The sequence below is a fragment of the Ochotona princeps genome, chromosome 18, assembly GCF_030435755.1.
Source record: "Ochotona princeps isolate mOchPri1 chromosome 18, mOchPri1.hap1, whole genome shotgun sequence".
Taxonomy (NCBI): Eukaryota; Metazoa; Chordata; class Mammalia; order Lagomorpha; family Ochotonidae; genus Ochotona; species Ochotona princeps.
In genome coordinates, this window is record NC_080849.1 from 32,561,231 (window position 1) to 32,574,183 (window position 12,953).

At 45.5% G+C, this 12,953-nt stretch overlaps 1 protein-coding gene and 1 non-coding gene across 5 annotated transcripts in view; one reads left to right on the forward strand and one right to left on the reverse strand.

Moving 5' to 3' along the window:
* Positions 1 to 12,953, reverse strand: part of RNF138 (ring finger protein 138) — a 29,091-nt gene extending 16,138 nt beyond the window's left edge. Inside the window, exons 1-2 of one of the 4 annotated variants that reach the window (XM_058677130.1) lie at positions 12,678 to 12,953; positions 12,021 to 12,209 (exon numbers count right to left, since the gene is read on the reverse strand). In XM_058677130.1, coding sequence (XP_058533113.1) covers positions 12,021 to 12,130 — 110 coding nt within the window. In that variant the 5' untranslated portion in view covers positions 12,131 to 12,209; positions 12,678 to 12,953. Of the gene's footprint in view, positions 1 to 11,478; positions 11,599 to 12,020; positions 12,210 to 12,677 lie in introns of those variants that run through there. The other 3 variants (XM_058677129.1, XM_058677132.1, XM_058677131.1) reach the window with 3 other exon arrangements.
* Positions 9,035 to 9,137, forward strand: LOC118758112 (U6 spliceosomal RNA). Its single transcript, XR_004995539.2, has one exon. It is a non-coding gene; the product is annotated as a U6 spliceosomal RNA (small nuclear RNA).

Genomic DNA, 12,953 nt, shown 5'->3' on the forward strand with positions numbered 1-12,953 from the left:
TATGCTATCATTTGTGTAAAACAAGGGGAGAGCAACTTGAGTGTATTTGCTCATATTAGTACGTGTTTAAAATGTCAGAAAAGACAAACTCAATGATGGTTACCAAGTAATATAGAGACAAGGATATACGAAGTGATAATATGCATGACAACTTTAAATTTTATTGACAGTACGTGATTACTAAGTATTACTAAGTGATAATATTACTAGGTGACAAGGAGTTTTTGATTTTTGCATGTGTATTTTAATATATTAAAATATTAAAATGCTAGGAGATAAACACATACACAGCAGCTTCTCTAATCCTAGTGCTTTCCTATAGTAAAATTTTCAAAAGAAGTTACATAAAGGAGTAAAGAAATATGGAAGATGTATGCATATCTACATGTGATGGTATGCTATGATATTCTGTTGATTGAAAATATGCCATGTCACACAGTGTGCTATATGAATCTTTATGGTTTTTTAAATTATGCGTATGTTTGTAAAGAACATCAAGTATTCTCTTACCAGTAGTTATACCTCTGGCAAGAGGAATAAAAATTAAGGGAGATCATTTGATTTTAAAAAAAATTTAATATAACACCTTTACAGTTTCAAACAATATATTTTTTATAAACACAATCATTTTATTCTTAAAGATTTTAAAGATTTATTTATTTTTATCTGGAAGGCAGGTTTGAAGAGAAGGGAGAGACAGAGATCTCTGTGCTGGTTCACTTCCCCATGTCTGAAGCTGGGCAGGTCTGAAGCCAGGATCCTGGAGCTCCCTCCCTCCTGCCAGAGCTCCCACATGGAAGCAGGACCAGAGGAGTTTTTCACAGTTTTCCCAGGAACACTGGGGTAGGGAACTAGATCGGAAGTGAAGCAGACCGGATCGGAACAGGCCCCAATATAATATTAAAAGAGACAGTGCTTAGACCAGGCAGGAATGTGAGGCTCTAAAAATATTTAATTACTGGGCCCGGCAGCGGATCCCATATGGGCGCCAGTTCTAATCCCAGCAGCTCCACTTCCCCCATCCAGCTCCCTGCTTGTGGTCTGGGAAAGCAGCTGATGACGGCCCAAAGCATTGGGACCTTGGGCCCCGGCACCCCTGTGGGAGACCCCCGAAGAGGTTCCTGGTTCCCGGCTTCGGATCGGCACAGAACCGGCCCGTTGGGCTCACTTGGGGAGTGAACCACTGGACGGAAGATCTTCCTGTCTCTCCTCCTCTCTGTATATCTGACTTTGTAATAAAAATAAATCTTAAAAAAAAATTTAATTATGAAAATCTACAAAGTATTTTTTCAACAAACACCCCCAAAAAGGTAATTGAATAAAAAAAGTAAATCATATTTTGCAAATTAGAAACATTCAGAAAATTTACTATTTTGAATACTAATTCACCAAATCACTTTTCAAAATTTCAAATACAGTGCTGACTGTTTCAAAATGATTGTGATGGCTGCCCAGGGCACTGGAGACGGGGGCTGGTCTGCTCCAGCCCAGCATATTTCCCAGGCCTCAGCCTGCAACAAAGGAGCCACCGGAGCCAGTTACGGCACTGACCTGGTGGGATTCCCACTGACCAATGGCACACCTAAATGGACATTCCTTACATATTTGGGGGCTCGGACAGCCCCTTTCCCTGCCCATGTGTCTGAGGGGTTATAAAACTCCTCCACCCCTATCTCAGTCGCCCTTTTCGCCTCCCTCCTCTTTCCCCTCTGCGCGAAGGGGGCCCAGGAGTGGATTTTCCAATAAAGTATCCATTACAACTCTGAACAACTCGCTGATATTATTCCACCAGCGGGCGGGCGGTCGGTGGTCATCATCTAATAGATTGTATCCAAATAAAGCACATTTTGGGCTTCGCGCGGTAGCGTAGTGGTAAAGTCCTCGCCTTGCATGCGCCAGGATCCCATATGGGCGCTGATTCTAATCCTGACAGCCCTGCTTCTCATCTAACTCCCTCCTTGTGGCCTGGGATAGCAGTCAAGGATGGCCCAAAGCCTTGGGACCCTGCACCTGTGTGGGAGACCCGGAAAAGCTCCTAGCTCCTGGCTTTGGATTGGCTCTGCTCCACAACTCCATTGCCGCCACTTGGGGAATGAACCATTGGAAGGAAGATCTTTCTCTCCGTCTCTCCTCCTCTCTGTATATCCGCCTTTCCAATAAAAAAATAAATAAATCTTCAAATATAGCACACATCTAATTATTTTTTTTTAGAGACTTATTTTTTTTATTACAAAGTCAGATATACTGAGGAGAGTCAGAGAGGAAGTGGAGCCGCCGGGATTAGAACCAGCGGCCATATGGGATCAAGGCGAGGACCTTAGCCACTAGGCCACGCTGCCGAGCCCCACATCTAATTATTTTTAACTGAAGTACTGCAGCGACTCAGAACTTCAAGGCAAGCCAGGGAGAAATGTAAATTCACAAATATTACTTACAATCAGATATGTAAGTCTTAAATAAGATAGAAGAGAAATGATAGCAGATATTTGAGAAGCAAACTAGCAAACAGAAGATCTACCGTTCTATTTTGCAAATCAACCAGCCAATCAATCTAGGGGTTAGGGGTCCATACAGAGGCCAAAAGTGAACACCAGATGATATATCAGAGGGCCTAGGTTTGAGTCCCAGCCCCAGTCCAATTCCAGTTTCCTGCTAATGTGCACCCTTGGTGGCAGCAGGTGATGGATCAGCCAGTTGGGTTCCTGCTATTTTTTGGGAAACCAGGATGGAGTTCCCAGCTCCCAGCTTCAGTCTAGACTAGTCCTAGATATTGCAGCATGGGAATAATGAACTAGGTGATGAAGATCTGTCTCTCCCTCTGTGTCATTCTGCCTTTCAAATTAAATCGATCAATAAATAAAGCTTCCATGAGACTCTGGAAAGAAGCTCCTGGCTCCAGCCTGGCCCAGTTCTGGCAGCTGTGGCCATTTGGGGAGAGAATCAGTGGAGGGAAGACCTCTCTATCTCTTCTTATCCCTCTCTGTAATTCTGCCAAGGAAGGGAAAGGAAAGACAAGACTAAATTAACCTCCCAAAACTACATAGTATGAGTTAGTTGAATAGTAACTCTTTAAGGCAAGAATGGCCGCAATTCAGAACTGTTGAACTATCAAAACTACTTGAGCATGCCCCACATTGGGGACCTGGGATGGGTGGGAGGCTGGGGGGGGCTTCTCCCTTTGTTTTTCCCCTGACACCAGATCCGGGGGGGAGGGGGAATGATATTAGTGTGAAAACAATGGTCTTACCCACTTTCCTGTAGCCCTTGACCCTTTGTACCCTAATCAACTATGTAGGATTATCAAAAATAATAATAATGAAGTTACTATATTAATATGAACCAGTGAAATTATCAAAAATGCAAGGAAAAACACAAAAAGCAATCACGTTCAAAATTAACTTAGGACGTCACTGCAAAATGTAATTAAGAAAGATTTTAGCTAGTTAATTACAAAGTCTCTCAAAGATAATTATGTTATAGGTCTTTATTTTAAAAAGATGGTAAAAACTAACAAGGAAAGCTCTAGGCTGGTAAGAATACAGCCTAAAAATCAAGAAGCAATTAACAAATGTGCAAGAATCAAATTTATGGAGACAAGACAGTTCTGAATAAATCGCAATGGAGCAATTAAACAGTACACAAACCTTAATATGTTTCCTGTCTTCAAAATTACGTCAAAACAAATTACAGAATTTCAGTAAACTAAATGGTCATCCAAAGATATATACACTTTATAATCTCAGAAAAGTTGAGTAAATACCTTACATAGGTCTAAATTACACTAAGGATTTTGAGATATTAGCTGAGAATTATCCAAGTGGGAACTAAGTGTCATGTAAGTGTCTTTTTAAGTGAGAGCACATGGAGATTTGATTCAGACACAGAGAACCCCTGTGAACTCATGGATGAGATCTGAGTGACTGAGCTCCTCCGAGGGCCTCAGAAGGGAACATGGCCCTGACAACGCCCTGATTTTGGCCCACTAAAACTGAGAATTACAGCCTCTTAACTGTGAGAAAATAAATTGATCTTGCTTTAAGCTACCACATTTGTAGCAATTTGTTACAGCACCCCTGGGAAAGATACATGGCTTACTGTAAAACACAAAATTTTAAAACTTTTTAAAAACCAGAAAATATTCAAAATACACATAGAAATAATATTAAGTATGCATTTCATAAAAGGAAAAATTCATAGCTGTCCCATCCATGGCTTTATTTTTCATAGCTTCAGTTACCCATGGTCAACTCTGGACCAATAATACTGGAGTGCAAAATCACAGAAACAAACAGAATTCATAAGTTCTCGGTTGCATGCTGCTTAAAGTATATGACATCTCACACTTCCCACCTGCGTCATTTCTTTGTCCAGTGCATACATGCTGCAGCCAATGCCTACCTAACAACCTCCTAGCAGCCATCCTGTTTACCAGATCGGCTCTCTCTCGGTATTGCAGTGTTTGCTTTATTTTAATAATGGCACCAAAGCACAAGAGCAATGAAGCTGGCCATTCAGATATGCCAAAGAGAAGCAGTAAAGGGCTTCCTTTAAATAAGAACATGAAAGCTTTCAGAGCAGTGTTGTGGCTCAGCAGCTCCAACACCAGCATCCCATACTCAACTCCTGCTTTGGCTCCCCGACCCTGACTGCTGCAGCCACTTGGGAAAGCAGCACTCTCCTTCCTACCTGTCTCTATGATTCTTTCATTCGAATAACAAATAAATGTGTTTCAATAAGGTGAAAGCTTCCAATGTATTGATAGAAGGAAACTGTGAAGGAAAAAAAAAATTCTGCTCATTTTCCTGTTACACCTCCAACCATGAAACCTAAGGCCACAGGGCACAGGTACTTAGTTAAGAAAGAAAAGACATTAAATTTGCAAATGGCAGACAATGAACAGAAAACAGGTTTTGCTGATGGCAATGGACTGCATAACAATCTGTTGTAGCATCTGCAGTACTGGGTTACACTGGGGGTCTTATTATTATTCATAATGATTTCTTTAGCATTACATTTCTGGACCCAAATTTTGAAAGTTTCCTTTTTATTTAATAATCTAAATTTTACATTTTTATGTTTTGAAAACTGTAAAACACAACTTATAAGGTCATTACTATTACACACAAATATAAAATCTTACTTGGTCTTTTGAAAAAACAAGCACCCTGTGAAATATGTGGCGTGTTTTTATACTTGTTTTATGTACAAGAAAACAGAACAGAGTTAAAAAACCTGACCAAATAATGTAGTTAGTAATATGTGGTCTCAACTCAAACCCTTTCATTCCTTAGCTCAATAAAAAAACTAAATGTGTACAGAAGGCTCAATCAGTCAATGAACTTATGGTTGCTGCCTTTAAAGCTCACAATTCAACCCATTTGACTTAACGGCAGTCCGAATCAACGAGTCCTATAAATATTCTGATTCTAAACTATGGTAAGAGGACACAGTTCTTTCACCTCCGGTTTTACTGCTCCTTCCTCTATGCCATCAAGGGTTTTTCTTTAGACACAGAATTGTTTATCCTCATTTTGCCTTGGGCCAACCTGCATGAACCTGCTAGACAGTATATTTTAAAAGCAGAAAGGCAAAAAATAAAAATCAAGATTAAAACTATTAGACATATCAAAGGAGCGTACATTACTAGAATAGTGAAATACCCTAAAGCAAACTAAAATAACATCTTTAAACTTTTCTCAACTTCAAGTAGTAGATGCCAGATGAATTTCTGTTTTTATTCTCAACAGTTGGTTCATATGGAGAGAAAAATAACATTCTCACCCATCCAGCTACTGCCTTTAATAGAAATGAAAAATTTGGCACCTTTATTTTTTAGTTTGTAATAAAAAACATATTTCACAAAACTTGAAAAGCAAAAAAAGTGGAGGTTTTTAATTAGTCTCCAGGACTTAAAACTGTTTTTCTAGTTACATAATTTAAACAGCATAATTTTAAATGATGCTACTATATAAATAACTACAAGGGTATTTCAAGAAATTTGGAGGTGGGCGTTTGGCACAGTGGTTAGACACCACTTGGGAGGGCTGAATCCCACAGGAGACGACCTGGTTCCACTATGGATTCCAGCTTCCCGCTAAGGAACACACTGGCAGGCAGCAGGTGATGGCTCAACTGCTGGGGCCTGTCACTCACACTGGACGACCCAGATTGAGTCCCAACACCTGGCTCTGGCCTGGCCCAGCCCTGGCAGCTGCAGGCATTTGGGCAGTAAACCAAAGATGATAAAGATTACTATCTCCAAAAGAGACATACACCTTACTCCTAGGCCACTCTATTTTTTTTTTCTTCTTCTAAAGCCTTAATTTGAACATCTGTTCAACTTTAATGTTAAGTCTTCATGTTTTTAAAATATCTCGTAACTCACAAGCATCTGACACTATTTTCCTTACAATTTCACTGCCATGCTCTACTCTGGTTTTCTTCCTATTCTTCAGTCCATTCTTCCTCAAACTGCAATTTTTTTAACATTTAAATCTGTATTCTCCAAATACTTTCTCCTATGTGGACTAGCATTTATCTGTCAGTTTATATACATCCCTAAGGGACAACAATCAGTTACAGATTTAGCTAATATACTACAGACCTGTCTTTCAGTACACACATGATACTTTCAAAGGCTTATGGGAAATGGGTATTAAAAAACAACACAATTTCACAGTTTTAACAAAATAAATACTTTTAATTCTTTTCTACGAACTTTTAAAAAATCCTTATAATCACTGAACATACTACAATAACCAATTTTTTTTTTTTAGATTTATTTACTTTCACTAGAAAAACAAGATTTATAGAGAAAAGGAGTGACAGAGAGAAACATCTTCCATCTGCTGCTTCACTCCTCAGATGGCCACAAAGGCCAGAGCTGAGCAGATCTGAAGCCAGGAGCCAGATACCGCCTCTGGGTCAACCACACAGATGCAGGGTCCCAGGGTTTTCGGCCATCTTTGACTGCTTCCCCAGGCCATAAGCAGGGAGTTGGATAGGCAGTGGAGCACCCAAAACAGGAACTGGCATTCTTATCGGATGCCAGTACTTGGAGGTGAAAGGTTAGTCAGTTAAGCCATTGTGTCTGCCCCATACTCATCAAATTTTTATACAATTTCCTTCAAAGAACAGAAATCTCTTCTCTCAATTTCCACTACCATTACATTACTGAGGTTCTAATTATTTCTCTCCCTGACACATCAACATGCCACCACCCTCTTCACTAATCCTACCACAATCAGTAAGACAGGCCACACAAGTAAACTCTCTACAATGGAAATGTGGCTATGCTGCTCCCCTACCAAAAATTATCTAGTAGGTCTCTGGTTTCGAGGACAACATTCCAAAGGGCTTACACAGTGAGTTCCTACCAAGCTCCATCTCCACTATCCCCGCTGGCTCTGACAAACTGAGAGAGGGTCAGAGTCATCCTTCACACCGTACCCCTTGCCCTTCTGTTCCCCCATAAACCCGAAAAGGGCTTACAACAACCTTACACACAAATGCTTATCATCCAAGAAACTGTCCCTACACTCAGTTTTTCTGGATCCCTGCCCTCTTGATACTAACATATAATTTTCTACCTAAAACACCTCCGTATCATTATCATTCATAGGCCTCCTCCATTACGCTAATAATGGTCCTTAGGGAAACGCCGCATTCAATATCAGGCACACAGCACAATCTAACAATACTGTTGGAAGGGATTGGAAGGGATGAGTACGGATTAAATGGAAACTTACATTTTGGCAGTTGCTAATTAACGACAAAGAATTTGCTTTTTTGACTTGAATAATCAGTATCACCTAATGATTGAGGAAAACATAATTTCTAACAGATCTACAATGACCCGAAACTGCTTATCACCACATTCCTACAAACTTGTTTAAAGATACCGACCCTGACCTTCATGAAAATGAAAAAACCAAATGACACAATAAACCCTATTACTTTATACCTATTCTTGAGACATGCACTTGGCACAGCAGTTGAGATTTCCACACTTCATATCAAAGTGCCTGGGTCTCAGCTCCGCTCCCACTCAGCTTCCTCTGGGACGCGGTAGGTGATGCACGAATCCTTGAGTGCCTGCCACCACCTGGAAGACACAGGATGAGTTCTGTGCTCCTGGCTTCAGGATAGCCCAGTGCTGCCTTTCAAATAAATCGTAAAAAAAAAAAAAAAAAAAAAAAAAGGCAGGCATTTGTAGGCGTAGTCTCTTTCTTTCAAATGAGTTAATTTTTTTTTTAAGGAGAAAGATTCTCTTCATCTCCCCAAAAACTCCTTTCAGCCAATCAAGATCTGTTTCAACACCCAACCTCTCCAAATAAGAGATTTTTTTTCCCTTCACTTAACTTAGACCATTGTTCAGCCAGGACGACAAAGCAACTACTACAGGTGATGGAGCAGTGAGAATGGAAGCCTACTTGGTCATGTCTAAACCCAGTGAGTTGATCTGAGAAAGATCCTGAATTTTAAAAAAATTTTCCCTTTCTTTTTCCATAATCCTGATATCAAGCCAAATTATAGTCCTGGATTTAAATAAACTATCACACAAGAGAAGTGGACTACTGCTTCTATATAAAATTTTGAGGAGAGCTAAAAATTGCAATGAGTTCTGTGAGGTTAATAACTTTAAGGATAAGTGAGATGATTTTGTCCAGAAAAACAATCTGCCACATATACATACTATTAGGAGTTACTATAACACCTTCTCTTGCCCAACCTTCCTTTCATTTTTCCACTCACTGCCAGCACAATACTTGGAATTTTATTTTAAATATAAGAACGACATACAGATGCATTAACAATTAAAAAAAAAAGGCAGGATAATAAAGTGTGCCTTGGACACCTCAGACCAATTCACCTTCCAATAGTGCAAAAACACAACTGGCCTAATCTGTAGCCTGAAAAGCCACATATTCTTGGTTCATATAAGCAACAGCTCAGGAATAACACAAACAGTACACTTAAGATTGAGAGAAAAACAACTATAGTGATGAAGTTTGCAATTAAAAACCCAACAGCCATGCTCGCTTCGGCAGCACATACACTAAAATTGGAACTATACAGAGATTAGCATGGCCCCTGCACAAGGATAACCGCAAATTTGTGAAGCGTTCCATATTTTTCAGGAGGTGAACTGAGTAGGGCTAGCTCACGGACCCCCTGGTATGCGCGAAATCCGGCAGTGGGAGAGGTTCTGATGGAGGAGCCTGGGCAACTCCTCTGGCAGGACACAGACCTGGCAGGTAAGCGCAAGAAGCATGACAGGAAACAGCCCAGAAGAGTTCATGGAAAGTGTCCCACTGGCATACATTTGGCATGGGTGGGGGGCAGACCAGGCTGAATCAGTTCACGTCATTCACTGGTGAATCCGAGCACCAGAACAGAGTGTGGGTCGAGGCAGGTTCGGTCCCAACAAAAACCAGTGCACAATACGGAATGTCAAGGTGAGGTTGCCTGTGCCAGATGTCACTGCAGCACCAAACAGCACACGTGAGAACCAGGAAGAGGGGGGCGGAACTGGAAGGGGGAACATGGGGGGGGGTTCCCTTGCTGGACAGCTATTCCCACTGGAGAGCATAAGCTGGGATGGGGCAGGGCTATAACACCTGTGGGCCTCATGTGGACTAGATCAGGGAAAAGCCAGGCTGGGCTGATTGTTCCTACTGGTGCAATCTACAATTAGAGTGGATGAGAGTTGTCTGGACTTAGCCGCAGCATCAGCTGGCAAAAGCTGGCACTGGGGGCTAATTCTGTCAAGTTAAACCACAGAGTGCATAATCTGGGAGTGGGAGAGGCCTGGGAGGGAAATAGTGGGCTCCTCTCTCTTGGGTTACCACTCCCATGGGAGGGCATGAAAACTAGGACAGGGGCTGGGGTGGCTAAGACAGAGAGGTACCCAACAACATCCGTGAGGGCTGGATAGTGGAGCTGATTAGATGGAACTATATACCCATTGTCCTTACCTTGAACGCACCGGGATCCCATATGGGCGCCAGTTCTAATCCCAGCAGCTCCACTTCCCATCCAGCTCCCTGCTTGTGGCCTGGGAAAGCAGGCAAGGAAGGCCCAAAGCCTTGGCACCCTGCACCCCTGTGGGAGATCTGGAGGAAGTTCCTGAATCCTGGCTTCATGTTGGCTCAGCTCTGGCCATTGTGCTCACTTGGGGAGTCAATCATCGGATGAAAGATCTTTCTGTCTCTCCTCCTCTATCTGAATGGGATGTGGGACAGACTGGACTAGTCTGCTGTATACATGCTGGCAAACCAGGGTAGGGAGCAGGCCTGGTAGGGGTTATTGTGGGTCACTCCAACTAGGCTGCAGCTCCCACTGGTTTATGTGAGGGCCGAGTGTGTGCTGGGCAGAACCAGGATGGACTGCAACACCCATTGGTTCCAGTGGAGGACAGAGCTAGAAACAGAACCAACCCAACAATTGCAACCACCAGCTGATCGGGGCGATGGACTGTGCCGGGCCCTGTGCTTGCTAGTACATATAAGAATCTGGTCTGGGAACACCTCAGACAAGATTTCTTTGGGGATCCCCCCAATTGAACTGCTGGACTCAGAACCCTGACCATGAAATGACGGAGGACAGAACAAGTCAATCAACCACCTCAGCTATATGTTGGCAGTGAAAGACTGGACAAATGGAGACTCTATGATGGACTATGTCAGTCAGTGGATTCTTCAAAGACCTCATCGTGCCTGGAGTGGCAAGATTGGCAGCAATTCATAACTGGTGAATTATCAAACCACTTAAGCAAGACCCTCGGAGCATGCCCCACATCCGGGACCTGGGGTGGGTGGGAGACTGGGTGGGGTTTCTCCCTCAATATTCCGTTTACCTCAGACATATGAAAGAAACAATATGGAAATAATAGTCTTACCCATTTTCCTGTAGCCCTTGAACCTTTTTACCCTAATTAACTATGTAAAGATTGTAAAAAAAAAAAAAAAAAAACCCAACAGCAACCCATTCTGCATAAACTATTGGCAGCCCACCTGTCCAAGAACAGATAAATATATTTAGGAACCGGTTCAATTCTTTTCTGCTGCTTTCAGCCACGCAGAACATTCAAGTGTGAGTGCATTTTTTTTTTTAAATAAAGACCTGCAGATTCCACCTGCCAGAAATTCCTTTGCAATGGAGCCAGTACATTGGTATGCTTCCTGAACAGGTTCCCAGGGGACTCCCTGGCCAGAAGTGCTCTCCACCCACCTTCCGAAGAGGGGCATCTTCTAACCGGCCTTCCAAGGGCCTACCCAACACAGGCACCCAGCACCCACACCTAATCCCAGACACCTCCCACACCCCCAGCCTGCGCCGCAGTCAGGCCACAGCTCCTCACACACCTCTTCTCCGCCCCAGCCTTGCAGCAACCAATAAGCAGAAGGCTAAAACAAAGGAAACTCTTTTCAATGCCCGGAAATTGTTAGCGGGAACACAGCGGAAAGTGACACTCACTCTAGACCCATTTTAGCATACACTCTATGTTAAGCGTAGACAAGCCCTTGGAACGCGACCTGCACAGCAGGATCAAAGTTAAGCAAGAGATCCAGGATCTAGAAGAGATGAACCGAGGTTCTGAAAGCAGAAAAAAGTTTAGGACACGGGGCAAGGTGATCGGGTGGGCCTCCGACCGGTTTTGACACTCGACACCGCAGCCTGCGCCCGGGTTGCTAGGAAACAAAAAGGCTCCACGTTGCCCGCAATTCGTCCCGGCCTACTGAGGCCGGCGGCGCCGCAGGGGTCTCCGGCTTCTGCAGCCCCCTCAGCCAGGGCCCCGCGCCCGGCTCTGGTCCCCGGAAGCCCGGGTACCCAAGGGCTCGGGCCCGGGGGACGCGGACCCAGGCCTCCAATGCAGGGTAGCCTAGGAGCCGAGGGGCCCAGGAACTGGTTCCCGGGCAGGCCGCGGGGGGCTCCCGCCATGCTAGAGCTCAGGGGCCCAGGCCCAAACGACCTCCCCCAACCCCGGATCCGCGCGGCCGAGGGGGGCGTCTACTCACACGTGCTGACAGGCCGAGGTCCGTACCGGCGTTTTGAGCACCTCCTGACAGACGGGACAGTAGAAATCATCTTCGGTGTAAGATGTGGCCGTGGAAAGCTCCTCGGCCATGACACAAGATGGCACAGGCGGCAGAGCCGGGAGAAGAAGCAGCGGCCAAGGTGGCGGTGGCGGCCCGGGGCCCGACACCCTGCGCGCACCCGGAGGGGGAGGGGAATCACGTCAGGAAGCGGCTCACGCCGGGAAGGGGGCGGGGCCGCTCGGAGCGGGGCGGAGCGCAGCCGTATTCCTCCCACGGGAAGGCGGGGCCCGGGCCCGACACCCAGCGCGCACCCGGAGGGGGAGGGGGACACGTCAGGAAGGGGCGGGGAAACGGGCGGGGCCGCACGGGGCGGAGCCATGCTGCTCCCACGTGAAGAAGACGGGGCCCGGCGCCCGACAGCCTGCGCGCTCTCGGAGAGGGCGGGGAATCACGACAGGAAGCGGCTCACGCCGGGAAAGGGGGCAGGACAAGGGGCGGGGCCGCACCAGCCGGGGTGGGGCCAGAAAAGCCCGCCTGTGGTGCCGCCCTGGCCTCCCCGGCTTTGGTCGCCTATCAGGCACCGGCTCTTCTCGCTCCCCGGGGGCCGGGCCAGCATCCTCGCATGGCCCCCTGTACCGCCACCCCTCCGCCGGCGCAGAGCGCTGCTGTGGTTCGACCTGCTCTCGCGTCACGGGTGGGTAGAGAGCTGTCCCCGCGTGGTAACCCCCCCCCCCCGCCGGCCGCTGGCGCCCTCGCTTCCGAGACCTGTAGACAAATGGAAGCGGTATGCGCCATGCTCCTCAGCCCAGGGCGGGGAGGCACCGGAGGCTCGCGGTGCTCCGGGATCCCGCCGCCGGCAGCTGCCCCGCGCGGAGGCCCGCGGACACGGGGTCGCGGAGCGGGGCGAGGTCC